Below are 21,081 nucleotides of genomic sequence, written 5' to 3'. Positions count from 1 at the left end.
AATATTTACTGTTATACTAATATATTTCATTTTTATATTGTACTTAATATAACCATTGCATAACTTAAATGTCTTTATTTTTCAACAAAAAACAATTCACGATTAGCCCGTGTAATTAGACGCAAAAGTTTCCTCAACAGGTTCCTTTCCAACATCTTTCTGTATTTCCTCTGGTTTCACAATACTATAATCGTAATCCAAGATCCGATCACGAATAACGTCACGTGTTAGATCTTGAAGTTTAAATGACAGTTGCGTATCTCTAGCCATAGAGCTCTCGTTGCAACGTTGGCAATCTTTCAAATATATGGTGGAGAGGCCCGCTAACTCTGGTGAGATGGCGCTGTAGATTACGGTACTAGCAGCTTGTTCCTGAAAAAAATCAACAGTACAATGACATGACATTGCGCAAATTCTATTAGATCGACAAAGTTTAAGCGTTTAAAAGGAGAAAAATTACATAGGATACTAGATGGCGCTTTTAAAATTTTTACAATCATCAATCCTCGTTAAATATCTAGCTCGAGTAGAATCTTGGTTGTCTCACTGACTACACATTACACCAACCTATCATAGGTTGTAATGTAATAATTTCGTGTTTATATCCTTATTATTTTTTTTTCCTTTCTTAGCCTGCACGAATTATGATTTAACGATCTTCAAGCACCCTAATTCGAAGTAGGTACTTAAGTAGCCGATTCCACATAGTGGTGGTGTCCGGAAAAAACTGCGTTAAAAGTGCAAGTTTTAATCATTTGTCGGGGACTTCTCAGGCCAACTCCACGTAATATAGGTTGACACTTATTAACTCCAATCAACAAAAGTAAATGTAACTTACCACATTCTTGGAAAAGGGTAGCATAGCAGTATACAGCATCTCATAAACCCACCAGTTTCGGGATAATCTTGTTTTAACAAACGTACCAGGGTGTGCAGTTAACACAGAGATATTAGTATTTAACCAACGATATCCCAAATAGTGCATTGCGAGTAAACAACACAACTTGGATATATTGTAAGCTTTTATCGACGTATACTGTTCCCTGGGCAGGGAAATATCTTCCAGAGTTGGTGATATTATTTTCTCTATTGGCCATTTTATATTTCTGAATTAAAAAAAAGTTTTTAATAAAAGCTTCGTTGGCACTAGCTCGGAGCTTTAAATAGCATTTAGCTAGGTAACGTGATACACCATCTAACGCCGCTGTCCAGCCAGTGTCCTACTGTAAGTTTTTGATCTTCTATTTTAAAATTATGTAAAAATATGAGGGACTGAACTTTATAAATAAAGTTTTGTATCGTAAAATAATACCTTTGAACCTATGAGGAACAAAAATGCAAGAATCGAATTGACTACGATACATTAACAACTGAAACCCTCTAATGGGGGATGGCAGACACATTTCTGAGTTATTTGATTACGTTAATAAGCGTAACTCGAAACTTATTTAATTCGAACTAATGGCCTTTGTTCTACGTATGTGTTAACTATAAAGTTTGTCATTTGCATCCAACCTATGAGATTCCGAACCAGTAAAAACGACTCTTGCGTCCGGTGCCAGGATGCCCTCCAAAGTCATGATAAGGAAAAACTGTGCCAAATAGTTCACTTGAAATGTCGTTTCCAAACCATCTTCGGTCAGTGTCCATGGTAAACCAAATGTGGCCGCGTTTAAAATGACTATATCCAGTTTCCTAATAAAAAAAACTTCTAATAAAATTATGTTATAATATTAGCTTTATTCAACATTAGAATAGATGTGGAAGAAATATAACAAAATAAACGCCGTATTCAAAATGCCTTGTCTTAACCCTGTGAAAAATATATAAAAAATAATATAAAACTTTATTGATTAAATATTAGATTATATGCTTTTAAAGACAACACTTTTTTACTGCATTGAAGCTATGTATTATTGTAAACTTACAATTATTTTACATAATTTTACGTTTTTCGTTTTTCGTGACGTTTCGCGTGCTTTACAGCGTCCGTGGTCACAGTTTCAATCCGGTAAAAAAGTATTTTCTTTAAATATGTAAAAGCTATGTTAATAAAAGACAAGATTATATGCGCTATCTTTAACACTCAAACTTTTAACCAGCCAGCAACCCTTCAAATACTATTTTAATACAAGAGGTTTTTTGGTTGCTACGCTGACCCAACGCCAATCCATAGGAGCGTTGAGTGTAATAGATGGTATGGGCCTTAAGATACCTATTTCAAATACGTATGATTTATTTCAGGCACATATTTTCATTTGGTCCATGTCACGAATCTTACCTTCTAAATATTACTTACTTTTCATTTTTAAGAATCATATCGGAGCATTTTTTAACCGATGCTAAAGAGGCAAGATTCAGTTCGTACAGCTTGATATTTTCTTTCTTTTCGCACACATTTTTCGCTACGACGCTCGCTTCATAAGAGTTTCGACATGCCATCAACAGTTTACAATCGTGAGCATTCAGGCACCTCGTTATTTCTAAACCAATGCCGCTATTGGCGCCAGTAATTAAACATGTCTTATTTGACAAATCCACATCTTTTATCACCTATAATACAAAAATACATAACGTCGCAATCAACCTCATATCAAAGTAGAGAAAATCCAGTAATGTTTGTTAATACTATCACATTCGGAGGCCCAATGAAAATAAACCTCAAACAAGCATTCATAGAATAATCATACAAATTTTTAAAGAAAGATATATAAAATCGTGTGGGGATAGCGATTTATATTCCGAATTAGTTAAAACTGATTTTCTATTACATTTTAAACATACTTCTTCAGCGGTAGGTCCGAGTATTCTTACAAACTCAAAGTTCTTAAATCTGTTTCCAACCCACTCTTGCAACTTATTGTATTTCAATTTATTGAGAACTCTATCGGTTCCATAAAATGTACTATGTCGTCTGAAAACAAACGGTAGGAAATTAAATAAACATATACTTAACTTTCTTAGCATATTTCTTAATAATATGCGAATACGATGCGGTAGGTTGAATTGCACATATAAATTTCAAATACAGAAACGGGACATTACGTATAAACAACATTTGATCATTAGACGTATATTGGTAGTGTAAATTTCAGGACAAAAACATTCAATTAAAAAATCACAGGAAATTATTATCTTAAAAATTATATTTCTTTTGACTTACACAAATAAGGTCCTATAAATCATCTTATATTTTGCGTGGAAACTTAAGTAAAACGTATTCTATTTTTATAAAAATAGTTATAAATAATAAATTCCGAGATGTAGACGATCTTTACATCAGCTCAAATTTGTTTTTCATAATGAGTAGAACTTGTCACACATTTTTTATTAGTGTCTTAAAAAAAGGTCCACTTAAAAGAGGCTATTCTTTGGATATACGTAAAGTGGACCGTATACACGCCCATGTAAATAATGTATATTCACAGCGAGTGAGATATTTTTTTCATGATTATCTGTATTATATGAACATAAGGTATGTTAAATAACTCATGTTTATTTTCAAATTGTATGGGCATTAGCAGGTCCCTTCTGTCGAAAAATTATTTTATCTTGAACCCAAGTTCTTGCAGATTCATTAAACATTGATTGTGTTGTAACTTCGTAATTCGATCATACTTTGAGTGATCATATTTTTTCTAATTATAACATTTGTACACTACTAACCGCGGATTAACCACGTGGAACAAACGCAGGGTTTCGTGTATTTTTGCCATTTACCTCAACCTTGCGAACTCTTCACGAAATATCGTTATATTATTTCAATCAATCAAGTTATGATTTAGGTTTAATTTCTTAGAAATTAGATAAAGCATACAAAAATCCATTTGGTTGTTTTTGAGTTTATAAAGTTCATACAGTCAGACGTTGTCTGAGACTTCATTTTATTATATCTATTCTCTTATACAAAACACAATGTTTGGATCACAATCCGCTAATAGAGACATTCAAATACAATATCCACAGATAAATGATAAAAAAGTCAACGGACGTCTCCGTGGACGTATATGCATTTGTCAAGACTCGAGTAATATGAGACATTTGAGTCAAGTTTAGAGTTGCTTCTGACAGAATTTTTAAGTATTTACTTTTTTATATTACTAATAACTAAGGTTTTAGTCCTTGGATTGAATTGATATTAATTGTTGTTATAACTAGTTATAATAATAATTTATATTTTATCTTAATCAATACACAATTTATAAACGTGTAGTTGTGTCAATATAATTTGGAAAGTTCGCTGAATAAATTGATTGGCAATAACTTATTTAAATAAATACGTGTTTTTAAGTTAATTTATTTGTATATAAAAAATATTATCAACATTGTAGCATTTAGCAAAAGTTTGTATGACCGATACGAAATAGTTTTTGTCTATTTTCTATCGAATAGAACAACCTCAGCTCTTAACTCTTAGCTTAAAATATAATTTACGTTAAAATGGACCAGCGTAGCAAAAGGCATTATTCTTCATCAGATTCTGATAGTGTGGAAGAAAGTCGCTTAAAAGATTTAAAAGAAAGAGATGAATTTGCTACAAGATTAAGAAAACGAGATGAAGATAAAGTAAAAAAAGTTACTGAGAGTTCAAGTAAGAGGTCATATGAAGAAGCAGCCAAACGTCTTAAATTAGAAGCTGAAGATAGAGATAAGCTATTGCCAAAGCTTCGTATTCAGTCCCGTAGAAAATATTTGCAAAAAAGGAAAGATGATAAAGTTGTTGAACTTGAAGATGATATTGCTGATGATGAATATCTTTTCGAAGAAACCATGTAAGCATAAATTTAATCTTTTTTCATAAAGTAATAACAAATTATATGTAATTTATCGGGTGGATTTTGTTATCAGCTTTGAATTTAAGGTTAATTAAAATTTTAAAAATATTTAATTAATCATCTCTAATTTGATTACAGTTTAACTGAAAGAGAAAAAAAAGAGAGAGAACATAAAAAAACTATTTTAAAATTGGCAAAAGAACATGAGAAAGCAAGAGAGTTGGAGAACATTCAAAGGTATCATATGCCTCAAGACCTGGGTAAAGGAGAAAAAGGTAAATATTCAATATTTGTCTATTATTTATGTTTTGTTAAGGTAACATTTATAAATAATAATTATAACTTTTAGGTGAATACATTGAAGTTGATGAAAATGAAAAGCTACCACATGCAGAACAAAGAAAATGGGAACAAGAACAAATTAAGTCTGCATTCTTTAAATTTGGTGCAAAAGATTCTAAAGCACAAGATGAATATGAGTTGCTTCTTGATGAACAAATTGATTTTATACAAGCTCTACAACTTGAAGGCAATAAAGAGAAAAAGGAAGCTGAGGAAGTATCAGAATACAAAAAATTGAGGATGACTATAGAAGAAACAAAAAAATCCTTACCTGTTTTCCCTTTTCGTAATTCTCTCATAGAGGCAATAAAAAATTATCAGATTTTGATAGTCGAGGGTGAAACTGGTTCTGGTAAAACAACACAAATACCTCAATATCTCCATGAGGCTGGTTTCACTAACGAAGGTAAAAAAATTGGCTGTACACAACCAAGAAGGGTTGCGGCAATGTCTGTAGCTGCTAGGGTAGCTCAAGAAATGAATGTTAAACTTGGAAATGAAGTTGGTTACAGCATTAGATTTGAGGATTGCACTTCAGATAGAACAGTAATAAAATACATGACAGATGGAACACTGCATAGAGAATTTCTTTCGGAACCAGACCTTGCTTCATACAGTGTTATGATAATTGATGAAGCACATGAACGTACTTTACATACAGATATTTTATTTGGATTAGTAAAAGATATAACTAGATTTAGACCTGATTTGAAACTACTTATATCCAGTGCCACACTTGATGCAGAGAAATTTTCAAGCTTTTTTGACGAGGCACCCATATTTAGAATACCTGGTAGAAGGTTTCCTGTTGATATTTATTATACTAAGGCGCCAGAAGCAGATTACATAGATGCTAGTGTTGTATCAGTGTTACAGATACATGCTACGCAGCCACTAGGTGATATTCTTGTATTTCTCACTGGTCAGGAGGAGATTGAGACTTGTGTTGAAATGTTACAAGAAAGGACTAAGCGTCTTGGAAAGAAATTAAAAGAACTTGTAATATTACCTGTATATGCAAATCTTCCAAGTGATATGCAAGCAAAAATATTTGAACCCACACCTGAAGGTGCAAGAAAAGTAGTTTTGGCTACAAATATAGCCGAAACATCTCTTACTATAGATAATATTATTTATGTTATTGACCCAGGCTTTGCAAAGCAAAATAATTTTAATTCAAAAACTGGAATGGAGAGTCTTATGGTTGTACCTATTTCTAAGGCATCTGCAAATCAGAGAGCAGGTAGGGCTGGTAGAGTAGCACCTGGAAAGTGTTTCAGATTGTACACTGCTTGGGCTTATAAATATGAGCTAGAAGATAACACTGTTCCTGAAATTCAGAGAATTAATTTAGGGAATGCTGTTCTGACATTGAAAGCATTAGGAATTAATGACTTAATACATTTTGATTTCCTGGATCCCCCACCTCACGAAACATTAGTATTAGCTCTAGAACAACTATATGCCCTTGGCGCTCTTAATCACCATGGTGAATTAACCAAGGCAGGAAGAAGAATGGCAGAGTTTCCAACAGATCCTATGCTTGCGAAAATGCTTTTAGCCAGTGAAAAGTAAGTAATTTTGTTTGTATAACGAGACAGATAAATTTCTGGATGTTAAACAAATTAACTTTGTTTAAAAACAAATAAATTAAAACATCTAATAGCAATAGTGGTACCGACCTTGACGAAAGTAACTTTCAATTTACGAGAGATTGTTTATGTTGATTACTTTATTTGCAGGTACAAATGCTCCGAAGAAATCGTTACAATAGCAGCTATGCTGTCTGTTAATAGTTCAGTATTCTACAGACCCAAAGACAAAATAATTCATGCTGACACAGCTAGAAAAAACTTCTTTCATCCAAGTGGTGACCACTTAACACTAATGAATGTATATAATCAATGGGTTGAGTCTGATTTTTCTGTACAGTGGTGCTATGAAAACTTTATACAGTACAGATCCATGAAGAGAGCTCGGGATGTCCGTGAACAGCTTGCTGGATTGATGGACAGGGTAGAAATTGAAATGGTATCTAGTATTACAGAAGATATGAATATTCGTAAAGCAATAACTGCAGGATACTTTTATCATATTGCAAAGTTTTCTAAAGGAGGGCATTATAAAACAGTAAAACATAATCAAGTAAGTATTTACGCTGATGTTTTTATAATTTTATTAACCGTTTGAGTGCCATGGATTTTTACTCATGTATGCCTTAAAAATCATAGATTTTGATATCAAATCCTGAAAAAATATTTGTATCCCTTCAAAAATCCCTTCCTTTTCCGTACATACTCAATCAAGTCCCTTCTTACATCGGGCACAAGTAAGGTTGCTTCTCTTCACATCACATCTATCCTTGCAGCTTCACACCACCCAGCGCCGTAAATGACGCCCTGGTAACTTTTCCAACCCAATCATCTGAGGTGAAGCTGTAGTTTGAGTGCCAGGTTCTGGTTTATTTTTGTAGAGCGTCCATTGTTCCTCTTAATCATGAATTACGCTTCATGTATAAATATATAAAAAACTACTGAAATCAGTCTTGACATTTTTTTGTCTTGTTATACAATATATATGCATTAATTTTCATTCATCCATGCTTCATAATGCTTCTTGATGGGCAAATATTGTTTGATCATAGTCTAAGCATAAAGACAAAACTCTTTTAGGAATATACAAGAGATTCGTCTATACTTAACTGTTGCTTAGGTATACAATATATATATACAATGCTACCGAAAAACCAAATTGAGGTGATCAACCAACCTTTAAAATCTGGCACATGGATTCTGGATCTCCATGTGAAGCTAATGTTTTATTATCAACCAAATAAATAATTTTAACAGCAATTTAAATCCTTTTCGTGAATAAATTCTTCTAAACAGTGCATGCAATGCATCTTGATCCTTTTTATCCAATAAGATAAATACTTGGCCTCCTTGTGATGCTCATTTCAAGTACAACGGCAATGAATCCTATCATTTCTGGGATGGTAACTGGCTTCCAAAATTTTGCGCGCGATTGAGGTTTCCGAATTGGATGATCTTGGTAATACTATGTGGCGTAACGGTTTGTTGCAACAACCATTGTAAGATAAGAGAAGCTGTAAAAAACAAATTGAAAAAGTCAATAGGTTTTGCGTCAGTGCGTAGGGTATGTTTGGTCCTGGTAGTTAGAAAAGTACGTGCTTAGTTCGTTTGTTGTATTCCACGTCGCGTTGTAGGGTTGTGAATTGAGTGACATCGTCATTTTCGCAGTCCGTTAGATCCTTCGTATCAGAAAAAATGTTGGTGTGCGACATTGTGAGCACTTAAAACTTTATTACGCAATGGGGGCGCACAATAATTTTCATTCCCATCGCGCTCCTGGCAATTTTGGGACATACGCGCAGAAGTGCGATTGTCCCAAAAATCTTGTCATTTATAAAGAAATCCTTTCCTACTTCTGTTTATAGTCAGCACTCTTCTCTTCAGTTTTTCTAGGCTAATGTGTATTGTAATCCCTTTAATGTGCAATTTTACTTACAGTACATATTGAAATGCTAATTTTCTTTATTACAGACAGTTATGATACATCCTAATAGTGCACTATTTGAAGAGTTACCAAGGTGGGTTATATATCATGAACTTGTATTTACATCCAAAGAATTTATGAGACAAGTAACAGAAATAGAGAGCAAATGGTTACTTGATGTTGCTCCACATTACTATAAACCTAAGGAACTTGAGGATTCAACAAACAAGAAAATGCCAAAGACAATTGGTAAAGCTTCAAAAACTTAATAAAAGAAGCCATTTTCATTTCTTTTTTAATTATATCCTATTCGGTAACAGCCATATTTAAATGACTGTCACAAACTATTGTTTTTATTTCTAAGCGTTAAAATACTCTATAGAACATTATTATTACTACTTTGGGAGTCTTCAGCTAATAGCATTTAAATCATATCACAGTATAATTGTAATAATTTCAACAAAACATTTAAAAATCAGACACTCTTCCTTTGCGTTCCCAATCTCCATATCTGGTAGGTTCTGGGCCTCTAGGTCCACCAACTTCTCCCGTATTTGGGTTAACGTCATTGGGCCATGGCGGTAGGGGATCCTCTTTAGGAGGAGAAAAATCTGCTTGTTCTCCCAAATCTTTTATTGGTGTAGTTTCTCTTAATTTCTTTCGAAATTCTGCTAACCTTTTAGATTCACCTTTGGACTCGTTTTCCTCAAATTCTGTCTGAGGTGGTTTCTGAGAGTATTCATTACGTGAACATAAACACCAAGCTCCTACAAGAACACAATTTTTATTTTTTTAAATAAAATATATATACAAAAATTACATTTGGATACTATACTTTGGAAGGTTGTCTTAGAATAAAATCCTTTCAAAGACTGCATGCTGCTAAACAGTAAAATTAAAAATTATTTAGTTTTGAAATTTGAAGCCTTTTCAATTTCAGAACTATTCTGTTATTTGCGACTAACTAGAAAAACATTTGACACTTCAATATAATGGTAGGCACAGACTATTTATACATTTGTAGGTAAATATTTGTCGTAGAGAGCGAGATCATAGAAGTTTAAAAAAATAATTATAATCGAGAACGTCACAACAACATCTGTAATTATAAGATTAAGTTAAGATAGAAGACGGTAAGATTTAGAAACGAGACTTGAGAGTTTATTCTGAATTCCATATGCCAAACAATTATATTTTTTGGGGAGTTGACAAATGGGAGTCATAAGTCGCACTAAGCCTGACTCTTTCTTGCGTCAAAAATGTAAAAGATTTTGATATTGGGAGTCATAAGTCGCGCTATCTGAATAAACTCTGAATCGCAGTTTACACCCTTAGAGAAGTTTCAAAAGCTCCTGAATAATAGACAATCATTTGTTTATTATTATTTGTAGGCATTGGCAAGTATCATTGTCTATGGGTTTGTCATATGATCAATCGATGGTTTTGCGTACATTTTCTCAGTAATATCCTCCCTTAGCTTTGGTGTTTGTCGAATTAAAGTTGTCAGGTGAGGCCTCTTAGAAGAAAATGAAGGGGTGCATATTCAATATTGATGCAGGCTATTTAGAAGGTTTATGCCGAGGTTTTAAATGTGGTATTTTGAAACAAGCTGATTATCTTAATTTGGTTCAGTGCGAGACCCTGGAAGGTAAGTTCTATTAATTACTACATATTTGCTGTTCTCATGTATAATACTGGTACAAATAACTCATTCCTTTTCCAGACTTAAAGCTGCATCTCCAAGGTACCGATTATGGAACTTTCTTAGCTAACGAACCGAGCCCTCTCGCCGTATCTACTATAGATGACAAGCTTCGTGAAAAGTTAGTCATTGAGTTCCAACATATCCGTAATCATTCTGTGGAGCCAATGTCAACATTTTTGGATTTTATCACCTACAGTTACATGATTGATAACATAATCTTATTGATCACGGGTACCCTTCACCAGAGACCTATCTCTGAACTGATCCCTAAGTGTCATCCACTTGGTTCATTCGAACAAATGGAAGCTATTCATGTGGCAGCTACACCTGCTGAGCTGTACAATGCTGTTTTGGTGGATACACCACTTGCTCCATTTTTTGTTGACTGTATCAGCGAGCAAGATTTGGATGAGATGAATATTGAGATCATTCGTAATACTCTTTACAAGGCATATTTAGAAGCCTTTTATGATTTTTGTGAACAAATTGGAGGAACTACAGCTGATGTCATGTGTGAAATATTAGCTGTAAGTGTTTTGCTGTAGTCCTTATAAACTTTACTAGTAATTGAACTTATCATCACAATTTATATTACAACATAATTTTTTTTTTATTTTTCATATTTTGCTTTTTTTTAGTTTGAAGCTGATCGCCGCGCTATTATTATCACTATCAACTCTTTTGGAACCGAACTTTCTAAAGATGATCGTGCTAAGTTGTATCCTCGCTGTGGTAAATTAAACCCTGACGGATTGGCAGCGTTAGCACGTGCTGATGACTATGAGCAAGTGAAAGCTGTTGCAGAATATTATGCCGAGTATTCAGCCCTATTTGAAGGAGCAGGAAGTAATGTTGGGGACAAGACTTTGGAAGACAAATTCTTTGAACATGAAGTAAGATAAGACTGAATAGATCAATGACTATTTATGACCCTTTGTTATGTACCAATTGATTCTATGTATTATTAACGTTACTTAATTATGAACAAACTTTAACACTACATTTAAAGGTTTAACTTTGTACTTGTACCTCCTTCCCCCCCTCCTATCAGTCTCGTCTATAATTGCATATATTGTATAGTATGTACTGATTTATTACAATGTTGTTTTTTTCTCACAGGTGAGCTTAAATGTTATGGCCTTTCTGCAACAATTCCATTTTGGAGTATTTTACTCATACTTGAAACTGAAGGAACAGGAATGCCGAAACATTGTTTGGATCAGTGAATGTGTTGCACAAAAACACAGGGCCAAAATTGACAACTACATTCCCATATTCTAAAAAATCATAATGGTTCCATATTTATTGTTATGTAAATACCAAGAAAATGTTCAATCTATAAAATATTTAACAAATTATTGTAATTGAGTGTAACTGTTAGAAATGTTATTTTTTATAAATATAACTACAATGCTTCTAGCTTTGTGCGTCCTTAAAAGAATATTCTTAAATTCACTTATTTATAACCATTCCATTATAATTTTGTCTCCCTTATTTTTTTAAGTTTTGTTGCTAGACAAAGATTTTATTTGTTTGCGTTTAAAATAGAAGTAAAACACAAATAAATCAGTATTACAGAAATTATAATGAAGCTGAATTTTACTTGGAGCATTGATTATTAATATTTAAACTATTAACAACTGTTTCTACCATGTTAAGGTCAATCATGTAACTTCTATCTATTGCAAAATATAGAATGTTGTAAATTTAATTAGTTTTGAATCAATAAAAATATTATACTTTATGAAATATTTATTGGACTACATTTTGTTTTTTCTCTATTTAATATTTGGTCGTTCAGAATATCTGTAATAGGGCCATTATAATGTACAACTTTTTTAGATGTTGGTTCCAGTAAGTTTTCATATTTAAGCCAAAATTTTTCTTTCAACATATCTTCATGAATGTCTATAATAGATGCTACTGTTTTTTTTTTTACATCTAGCTGCACATGAAGCTTTAATAATATTGTACCTCTTTTAAATATTTCCTTTTCTTTATTGTAGTTTATATTAAACTCTTTGAATAGAAGTTCATTTTTATCAGCTGACACAGTTCCACATAATCGCTTTTCAGCTTGGCCTGGACTAAGATTACCTTGTAGTACAAGTGCCCAAAATGCAGTATTATACAGATTATTTATATGGACGTCAGCCTGTCTCCATTTAAGGTAGTCAATCACATTTTCTGCTGATGGGTACAATACAATTCTACCATCAAAACAAGGAGGATATTGTAGGATTTCATCTCCAAAAAATTTTCTCCAGTAAAAAACATAAGAAGAAGAGAATTTACTGTTGATTGTTGTTAGCAGCTTTGCCCCCCTTCTTTTATAAAATGCAGTATTCTTGTTAAATATAAATGAATATTCATCACTTTGTCCAAAAGCAACACAAATATCATGAGTATCTTTCATAACCTGATAAGCAGCATAATTCATTAAGTTCAATGCTCTTAAATCATTAGGTTTGGTAAAATTGTGATGTTCGGCAAATTTGTGGAAACATTTACCATCTATTCTTACAACAATCCAAGTGTTTGGTAACAGCGTATCGTCAAGTTCATAACTTTTTACATACTCAAAAGAACTCTTAGCCATTTTAGAAATATGTACATTTGTCTTTTTAAACGTTAATGATTTTAAGCTTCTTCTAAACATTAATTGTTATTTTAAACAAACTTTATTAAGCACACAACTTTTAAATATTGATTTTGCAAAAATAATTAAGGTTTTCACCAAGTAACATTATTGTTAAGTTATCTTAACGAGAGCAAATTAACAGAAACGTTAAATATAAATAGTAGCAGTTTGCTCCAGTAAAAACACAAATTAAGTAGACTGTAGAAGTGAATAACAACTAGTCCGTGCGTGGCGTGGGCCGTTTTTTTTTTTTTTTAATTTTATGGCCTGGTAATTGGGTGGCGTGGGCCGTGGCGACGAGCAATAAATTATAAACTATAAAGTTAATCAAAGCCGAAATATAGAAAAATCTGACCACAGATATCTAAAATATAAAGATTAGAGAAGTACTCTCATTGAAATTAAATTAACATAGATTTCAATCACAAATTACAATACTATACAAACAATACGAACTGACCCGAGTTAGTGACTAGTCTAAAATTTAGTATAATTTTTTTTTATTACGAAATTTTAATTCTGTTGTATAATATCTGGTATAACAAATACTCTATAACATTAAATGTAAAGTTTTAACATTGTGTTTAAACTATAATGTTTCAAATTTAATTGCTGCCAATGAGTATATTACAGAAGGTATGGACCATGGAAAACAGATTGATGTCATCTATACTGATTACAGTAAATGCTTTGACTGCATAGACCACAGCATTCTCCTTGGGAAGTTGTGGGCGGTGGGTATACACGGCGACCTATTTAAACCGAAAATCGATCGCAGGCTATTGTTTTACAAGGTTATGCAATATCGAGGTCGATTAATATTAGGTCCTTACATATGAAATTGCCGTTTTGTATGGGAGGAACAAAAAGTCGAATATTTTTAAATATAATATATATTTTAATTAATCAAAGTATGAACCATTGTTTTCTATGCACTTTTGCCATCTCATAGGTAGTTCACTGATCCCTTTACTAAAAAAACCAGTCGGACGGGAATCAATAAAATCTGTGAAGGCGATTTGGACTGCCCCATCAGTGTTAAATTTTTTCCCTTGCATGAAGTTGTCCAAATTTCGAAAAAATGGTAATCTGTTGGAGCAAGGTCCGGGGAGTACGGAGGATGTCTTAAACATTCCAATTGAAGCTCTTCTAATTTGGTAGCCGTCTGTTGTGCAGTGTGTGGTCTAGCGTTGTCGTGAAGTAGCAGTGGCGTGGAGCGATTGACCAGCCTAGGTTGTTTAGCCGCTAGCTTTTCCATCATGGTTTGCAATTGCTGACAATAGACATCAGCCGTAATAGTCTGGCCAGATTTGAGAAAACTGCAATGAACAATACCGGCACTAGTCCACCAAACGCTTACAAGTAACTTTTTGGGGCTAATTTTCGCTTGGGGCAGGATTTGGCTTGCTGGCCAGGATCCATCAGACCATTGCGCCGAGCGCTTCCGATTATCGTAAAGAATCCATTTTTCATCACTGGTAATGACGCAGCAGTCGACGCGCGTTTGCCGGTTTGCTTCAGTCAATTCGTGAGGTACCCACCTTTCAAGCTTTTTAATCTTCCCAATTTTCTTCAAGTGAATTAAAACAGTTTTATTACTAACGCAGCCTGCAGCTAACTTGGACGTTTGCGATGGATCCGCTTCCACAATAGCCTTCAATACTTCATTATCAACTTAGGTCTCAGGCCGTCCACGGGGCTTGTTCTGCAGGTCGAAATTTCCAGAACGAAAACGTTGGAACCAAAAACGAACTATGTTTTCTTTTGCAACATGACCGCCATACACATCATTCACCCTCCGAGTCGTTTCCGCAGCACTAGTGCCACGGCGGAACTCGTACTCGTAAATAATGCGATACTTTATGTTTTCCATTTTGTAAAATGAGTGACGCAAACAGAAAAAACAAATGAATGACGGTCATCGAAGCACAAATCCAAGCAAATAGCTGTACAATTTTGAATTTTAATTCCTTACCAAAGAGGAGAACATCGTTATTAAAGTGGCCAGTACGAAATACGCCAATTTCATATGTAAGGACCTAATATAACGTCAGGAGTACCGCAAGGATCCATACTCGGACCGCTACTATTTATTGTATTTGAGAACGATATTCAAACTTGCTTCCAACGTTAAAAACATTATACGCGGACGATATGAAAATCTTAAAATATATCTGTACTGAAGAAGACTCATCTGACCTACACGGTGACTTAAATTGACTTATTGTCAAATTAATAAACTTGATCTTAACGCATCCAAATGTTTTCCATGACTTACTCAAAAAGAAATAAGAAAGGTATACAAGCCTATGAACTTAAAAAATCTGTATTAAAGAATGACAACATATTGATAGCATTGTTCGCAAAGCTTATATAATGTTAGGGTTAATCTTAAGGACGTCAACAAACTTCACTCAAGTCAAGATACTTAAAACTCTGTACTTTGCCTATGTTAGACCTAACGTAGAATACGCCTCGCAAGTATGGAACGTACAATATGCCGTTTATAGCAATGGTATAGAACTCGTACAAAAGAAATTTACTAGACATCTGCAATATAAAGTTAAGGTTTTCCTGACTGACTACTTAGCAAGATGTAACCATTTCCACATTCTTTCTCTCTCAGTTAGGCGTGAGATAGCAGATGTTACATATTTAATAAATTTAGCTACAGGTAAAGTTGACTGTCCTGTGCTACTAAATAATGTCTGTCTCCGTGTGTATAATAGGACACTAAAAAATATGCACGTAAAGTTAACACCAATTACAGAGGGAACAGTTGTATGGTTAGGGCGGCGAGTCAGTTTAACAGTTTAACTTATGATATTGACCTATCCACCTCAAGTGTAGTGTCGGCAAGGAGAGCTATGACATTTCCGCTCCTCAATGGAATAAATGGTGAATCATAAGTTTTCATAAGTGTATATGTTATCGTAAACTGTTAAGTGTTACATAACTAATTTTTACTTAGTTTATTACTTTCTTTGATATATATTTATATAGTTTAATTTAATCATGTTATTGTTATCAATCCAGTTAATATTATTAGTACTTAACTAAATGTAAGGATTTATTTAATGGCGTAAAAAGAACATTATATTTAGTTAGTAAGTTAAGCTGTAAATTTTTCTCAATAAATAAAATTTTAAAAATATATAAACGCCAGATATTAAAATATTGGTATATTTTTATTATATTTATTTAAGTGTTCTTAATATAAAGGAAGTTCATATGGTGGAAACACAAACTGTACACAGTTTTTCTATCCACCAGGACGTCGAAAATAATTAAATCATTAACACACATATATATATATACTAAGGCCAGTGACATATAAACTGTAAATTTATAACAATCAAACCATTCAAACGATTTAAAATTGCACGTAAAACGTCATATACAAATCTAAACACTGACGCACCATAGATAGCCGATGCAAGAAACCTGTTCTTGTCGAGAATTCTCATTCACAATATATTTTAATGACGTATATAGCATAATTTTTGTTATGCATAATTTATAATATAGGAACATACAGTCACTCCAATCAGGTCCTTCTCGTATAATCGACGCATTCTCTATATAATCTCACTGCCAGTAGGAATGTGCACGCAATGCAACCCGTAAAATAAAAATCCGTGCTGATTTACGGCATGGTTTTCTGATTATTATATATTTTACAGGTATTCGCGTGAGTTATTCTCCGCAGGTACCTACAACACTGGACCAGACACCAGGGCAGCAATCGCGGCTTCGACCCCTGGGCCCTACTCCCACCCGGCGCTACGCGCTATCTGCCCACTACCACGAATTACGACACAAGGGCCAAGTTGAGATTACTCCTTGGCCCCTCACCACCGGATTGATACTCCGAACTTGACTCTGACTTCCGTCCGATGTTATAAATTAAAATAGAATAACAAGTACGTATTTCAGCTAATTTCTCGACCCTCGCACTGTTTACTTCACTGCATAGCAAATGTGCTTGGGCTCTACTTGGAATATTGGACGCTACTCATTGCTAACGCTCGCGCTGACCTTTAACAGGTATACTTCGCACATGCGTTCGAGTACCACGCCTTCACTCTCGCTCTGTTTCTTTCATACCCCTTCATGGTAGCGTTAAACGTTTAACGTAAACTTGTTGGAAGTTGCATTAGAAGTTTCACTTCAAAAAATATATGCCTTAGACCAGCTGGCATATGAAAGGGGTCACGAAGTGATAAGATTGCCTCCTCTCACTGTGAATATAACCCCATGGAACTCATCTGGGCTCAAGTCAAAGGAAAAGTTGCTGAAAAAATCATACATTTAACATAGGTGATGTTGAAATTCTTCTCCAAAACGCTATTGATATTGTTACTCAATAAGACTGGGCCAAATGTGTGAGGCATGCCGAGGAGCTCCAGGATAAAGTCATGCGGAAATCTATTTAAGATATCAAGAACCACCTCTGATAATTAACCTACAGGAAGATAACATAGATGGGGAAGATACGGATGCGAATTTGTGAAGAACAAAAAAATATCCCTAGAAAAGAAAAAAACGGCCCTTTTCCGGGCCACATTACGATCTAAACAATTTCTCTATGATTACGTCGAAATAAACATTTTATCTTACAATTTAAAAACCTTTATTTTCGGATAGCAAAAAAATATTCCTATTAATTCTTAACATAATTTATCATATCGATCGTACCTTTCCTGTTATCGATATACACCTCTAAAATTTGTTACGCACATCATAAAATTATATTACACCTATTCATAAAACCTTTAAGTGCGAGCAAGACATATAGATAATTATGATTTAAGTCCCAAAGCCTCAGACCTCAGTAGTCACTTCATAATGCGTCGACTATAGTATATGTAACAAGTAAGTAATTAAACTGCACGTACTATAGCTACTAATATTCGTGGCGATGCCTCGACGAGAAGTCTTGCTAGTCTGGGGCCGGCTGACTTATAGACATATATAATGACATTTTCGTCACGATGGTTCGATGTTTGGAAAATCGCTTGGATTGTCATCGATTAACTTATTTATCGATTAATTTAGAGATAATTCTATGTCAGTGTTGCCAGATCAGAGGATTTCCCCTAGATTTAGGGGTTTCTCAACTGAGTTAGGGGCAGAATACAGGGAAATAATTTTGGGGACATTTCAAAACCATGCCAAATACACTTTTCCTGATTTTCGAAATAAGTAAGTAAGTACTAACACATCGTAAGAAAAGGATCTGTGTGGTTAACCTTACTAATTGTATATTCGTTTAACCAAAAATTGAAATAAACTTGAACCTGTCAATCCAATTTCAATTATAGATACTTTGCGTAATGCCTTTCATTTCCCAACAATCCCAACATGACCACAGCTTTAAAGAATCGCGCCATGGCCCATGCCACCGTCCTGTTGGTGAAGGCATCTTAGGGGATTTCTGGGGGGAAATCAAATTAATCTAGGGGTACGTCACCGAGACTATCTGGCAACACCGCTCTATGTTCCGTGATTTATCATAGTTGCGATTAATATTAATATTTTTCATATATTTGCGATTTAAATATTAAAACAAGCACTAATAAACATTCTTATCGAGTAGTTTTTAGGTGCCAACATAAAAAAATAATTGAATTTAAGAAACTGTACTTAAAGAAATTGAAAAATATTAAACCTATATATTAATTGAGGCTATAAACGAACTGTTTATCGCTATAGTTAATAAATTACGAATATGGAAAACATATATAGCAATCCTATCAGGCAGAAGATTAACAAAATATTCGACAGCCACGTAATAGCAGATAATACTGACGCATTGTATACAATTTCTGGACTATGCTCCTCTGATTCTGCCTATATGAGAAGAACATTAGTAAATGAAATTGAAAAAAAGGATTTACAAGTGAACAAAGCTATTCTGACAGAATATGGCAAAGTAAAAGACAAATTAAATTTGTTTCTCAACTCTTTGAGAACTTTAGATGTTACAGTTAAAGATATGTCCAATAGATTAAATGAATCTAAAACAAAAACCCATCATATTATTGTCCAAACTACAAAATTAAATGATGAACGAAAAAAAACAAGAAAGAAGCTTATGTGGGCTACTGCTTTTGTTGACAATTTTCAAGTATCTCCAGAACTCCATCAATACCTTTATAACACCTCAACAATGTCAACAAACTTTTTTAACTCTTTATCCCACATTGAGAAATTGCATGACAACTGCAAATCTCTTATCAAATGTTGGTACCAAACACCGGCTTTTGATATCATGGAACTAATAGGGCTCCAACAAGAAGCTGCAATAGAAAAATTATACCATTGGACTATTGGTGCATGCCTAGTTGTTGATTCTCCTAATAATCCTTTAATTCCTAAGGCATTAGTGAAGTTTGAAAATCGACAAGTTTTATTTACCAATATTGTGGATGAATACTGCAATGCTAGAAAAGGTGTTGTTGTTCAGCTCTTCATTGATGCCTTAACAAAAGGAGCTGATGGATCTAAACCAATTGAGTTTTATGCTAATGAACCGAAAAGGTACATAGGTGACATTATGGCTTGGGTATATCAAATTATTCCAGTTGAGAAAGAATATTTAAATACATTATTTAAACACTGTTCTATCCCTGATAAGCAAATTAAAATAGTTGAAGCACTGACCAACATTATGGAGGCTTTATGTCCTTTGTTAAAAGTAAGAGCTGAACTAATACTGAAGCCAGATAAAGATCCATTAACACTTTGGTCTATAACTAATTTAATAACATATTACAAGGATACAATTGAGGCCAATATTCAGAAAGGGCATTTAGTTGACATTTTTGATGAACTTTTGAAAAAGAGCTCAGATGCTTTCTTGGTTACCTTGGACAATAAAATGCAAAAGGAACTAAGTCATGGCGTTAAAGCACCTCCACAAGATTTGAATCCATCTATAGTAGTGACAGATTTGGTTGGTTTCCTAAGAAGTTTAATGAATGTCACTAGTAATATTAATCATTCTGACAAGAAGATGATTATTGCACATATTTTAGAACCACTTCTTCATGCGATTAATGAAACAGCCTGTCATTTAAGCTCTACAGATATGGCAGTGTATATGTTAAACTGTATCTATCATATTCAATGCACACTTTCACTGTATACAATTCTTGATGAATATAATGAGAGACTGCAGGCTCAGTCAGAGGCTCAAGTAGATACATTAACTTCTGAACAAGCTAGTTTCTTAGTTGCCAATTTAAACATGGGACCTATTTACACCATTCTACAAGAAAAAATAAATGGGCCACTTTCAGCTATTCCTGGTATGGATTCTGCATCACTCCGGGCATTTCTGAATAAGTTTGATATGTTTTTAGTTGCACCAGATTCATATATATTGCCCCAATTAAACTTATTGATTAGTCATACACACAAAACCTTGATTAAAAAAAGAGCCTTTGAAGTGGTGTTGGCTATTTATGAACAATTATATACTGCTATACATGATCAAAATAATGGATATGGAGATGCACTGACAATTATTCGCCGTACACCAAGTGAAGTTAAAAACTTATTAACATAATATTAAAAAAATACAACTCATTTCTGATTTATTAACTATTTAAATTTTAATTGTCAAATTTAAGGATTAATAAATGTTAATAGTCGTTGGTTTTTTTATTTCCACCACGAATAACAAAAATAGTCTGCATATGTACAGACTGCGGACTAACGGGATTGCTACAAATCATGCTATTTCTCAACCTCTCGCCACTCCAAACTGCTGCGTGAGAGTGAAATTATCTAAAATTAAGACGAGCATTTAGGGGGTATTTTATTCAAGAAAAACATCTTTAAAAAACGCACCATACATTTTAAATTTAGCCTCGAACTCTACCAACAAACTAAATCAAAATATTAAAAAGCCATAAAAACCGCTGTTACTTAAATGTTTTTGATACATATTTGAAATTATCTCTCAAACCAAAACAAAATCTCTAAGGAATCAATATTTAGGGATATTTAAAGTTATTAAGTCTTAAGGAAAACATTATGCAAGTGTTCGCATCACTGACACTCAGCTTGCGTATGTTCAGGTCGTCTACCCTATA

The 21,081-nt window shown here is 33.6% G+C and overlaps 6 protein-coding genes across 6 annotated transcripts; 3 read left to right on the top strand and 3 right to left on the bottom strand.

Moving 5' to 3' along the window:
• Positions 1-60: 60 nt before the first annotated feature.
• Positions 61-3,295, bottom strand: LOC123711559 (WW domain-containing oxidoreductase-like). The gene is made up of 6 exons (XM_045664147.1): positions 3,164-3,295; positions 2,785-2,914; positions 2,300-2,553; positions 1,516-1,695; positions 839-1,106; positions 61-372 (listed from the first exon to the last, which is right to left on the bottom strand). The coding sequence occupies exons 1-6, from the start codon at positions 3,184-3,186 to the stop codon at positions 103-105; spliced, it is 1,125 nt and encodes a 374-aa protein (XP_045520103.1). The 5' UTR covers positions 3,187-3,295; the 3' UTR covers positions 61-102.
• Positions 3,296-4,109: 814 nt separating this feature from the next.
• LOC123712602 (pre-mRNA-splicing factor ATP-dependent RNA helicase DHX16) lies at positions 4,110-8,920 on the top strand. The gene is made up of 5 exons (XM_045665788.1): positions 4,110-4,772; positions 4,914-5,050; positions 5,125-6,688; positions 6,860-7,262; positions 8,681-8,920. Exons 1-5 carry the CDS (start codon positions 4,441-4,443, stop codon positions 8,900-8,902), a joined length of 2,658 nt encoding a protein of 885 aa, XP_045521744.1. The 5' UTR covers positions 4,110-4,440; the 3' UTR covers positions 8,903-8,920.
• Positions 8,921-9,061: 141 nt separating this feature from the next.
• Positions 9,062-9,629, bottom strand: LOC123712605 (succinate dehydrogenase assembly factor 4, mitochondrial-like). Its single transcript, XM_045665792.1, has 2 exons — positions 9,469-9,629; positions 9,062-9,400 (listed from the first exon to the last, which is right to left on the bottom strand). The coding sequence occupies exons 1-2, from the start codon at positions 9,509-9,511 to the stop codon at positions 9,102-9,104; spliced, it is 342 nt and encodes a 113-aa protein (XP_045521748.1). The 5' UTR covers positions 9,512-9,629; the 3' UTR covers positions 9,062-9,101.
• Positions 9,630-10,051: 422 nt separating this feature from the next.
• On the top strand, positions 10,052-12,091 carry LOC123712603 (V-type proton ATPase subunit d). Its single transcript, XM_045665789.1, has 4 exons — positions 10,052-10,281; positions 10,357-10,865; positions 10,977-11,231; positions 11,458-12,091. The coding sequence occupies exons 1-4, from the start codon at positions 10,161-10,163 to the stop codon at positions 11,617-11,619; spliced, it is 1,047 nt and encodes a 348-aa protein (XP_045521745.1). The 5' UTR covers positions 10,052-10,160; the 3' UTR covers positions 11,620-12,091.
• Positions 12,012-13,226, bottom strand: LOC123712604 (probable tRNA(His) guanylyltransferase). The gene has a single exon (XM_045665791.1). The coding sequence runs from the start codon at positions 12,995-12,997 to the stop codon at positions 12,080-12,082; it is 918 nt and encodes a 305-aa protein (XP_045521747.1). The 5' UTR covers positions 12,998-13,226; the 3' UTR covers positions 12,012-12,079.
• Positions 13,227-18,485: 5,259 nt separating this feature from the next.
• Positions 18,486-20,637, top strand: LOC123711995 (conserved oligomeric Golgi complex subunit 6). The gene has a single exon (XM_045664893.1). The coding sequence runs from the start codon at positions 18,711-18,713 to the stop codon at positions 20,550-20,552; it is 1,842 nt and encodes a 613-aa protein (XP_045520849.1). The 5' UTR covers positions 18,486-18,710; the 3' UTR covers positions 20,553-20,637.
• Positions 20,638-21,081: the final 444 nt, after the last annotated feature.

The sequence above is a fragment of the Pieris brassicae genome, chromosome 7 (genome assembly GCF_905147105.1).
Source record: "Pieris brassicae chromosome 7, ilPieBrab1.1, whole genome shotgun sequence".
NCBI lineage: Eukaryota > Metazoa > Arthropoda > Insecta > Lepidoptera > Pieridae > Pieris > Pieris brassicae.
The sequence above is the reverse complement of the archived record's forward strand: the minus strand, read 5'-3'. Positions and strand labels throughout refer to the sequence as shown.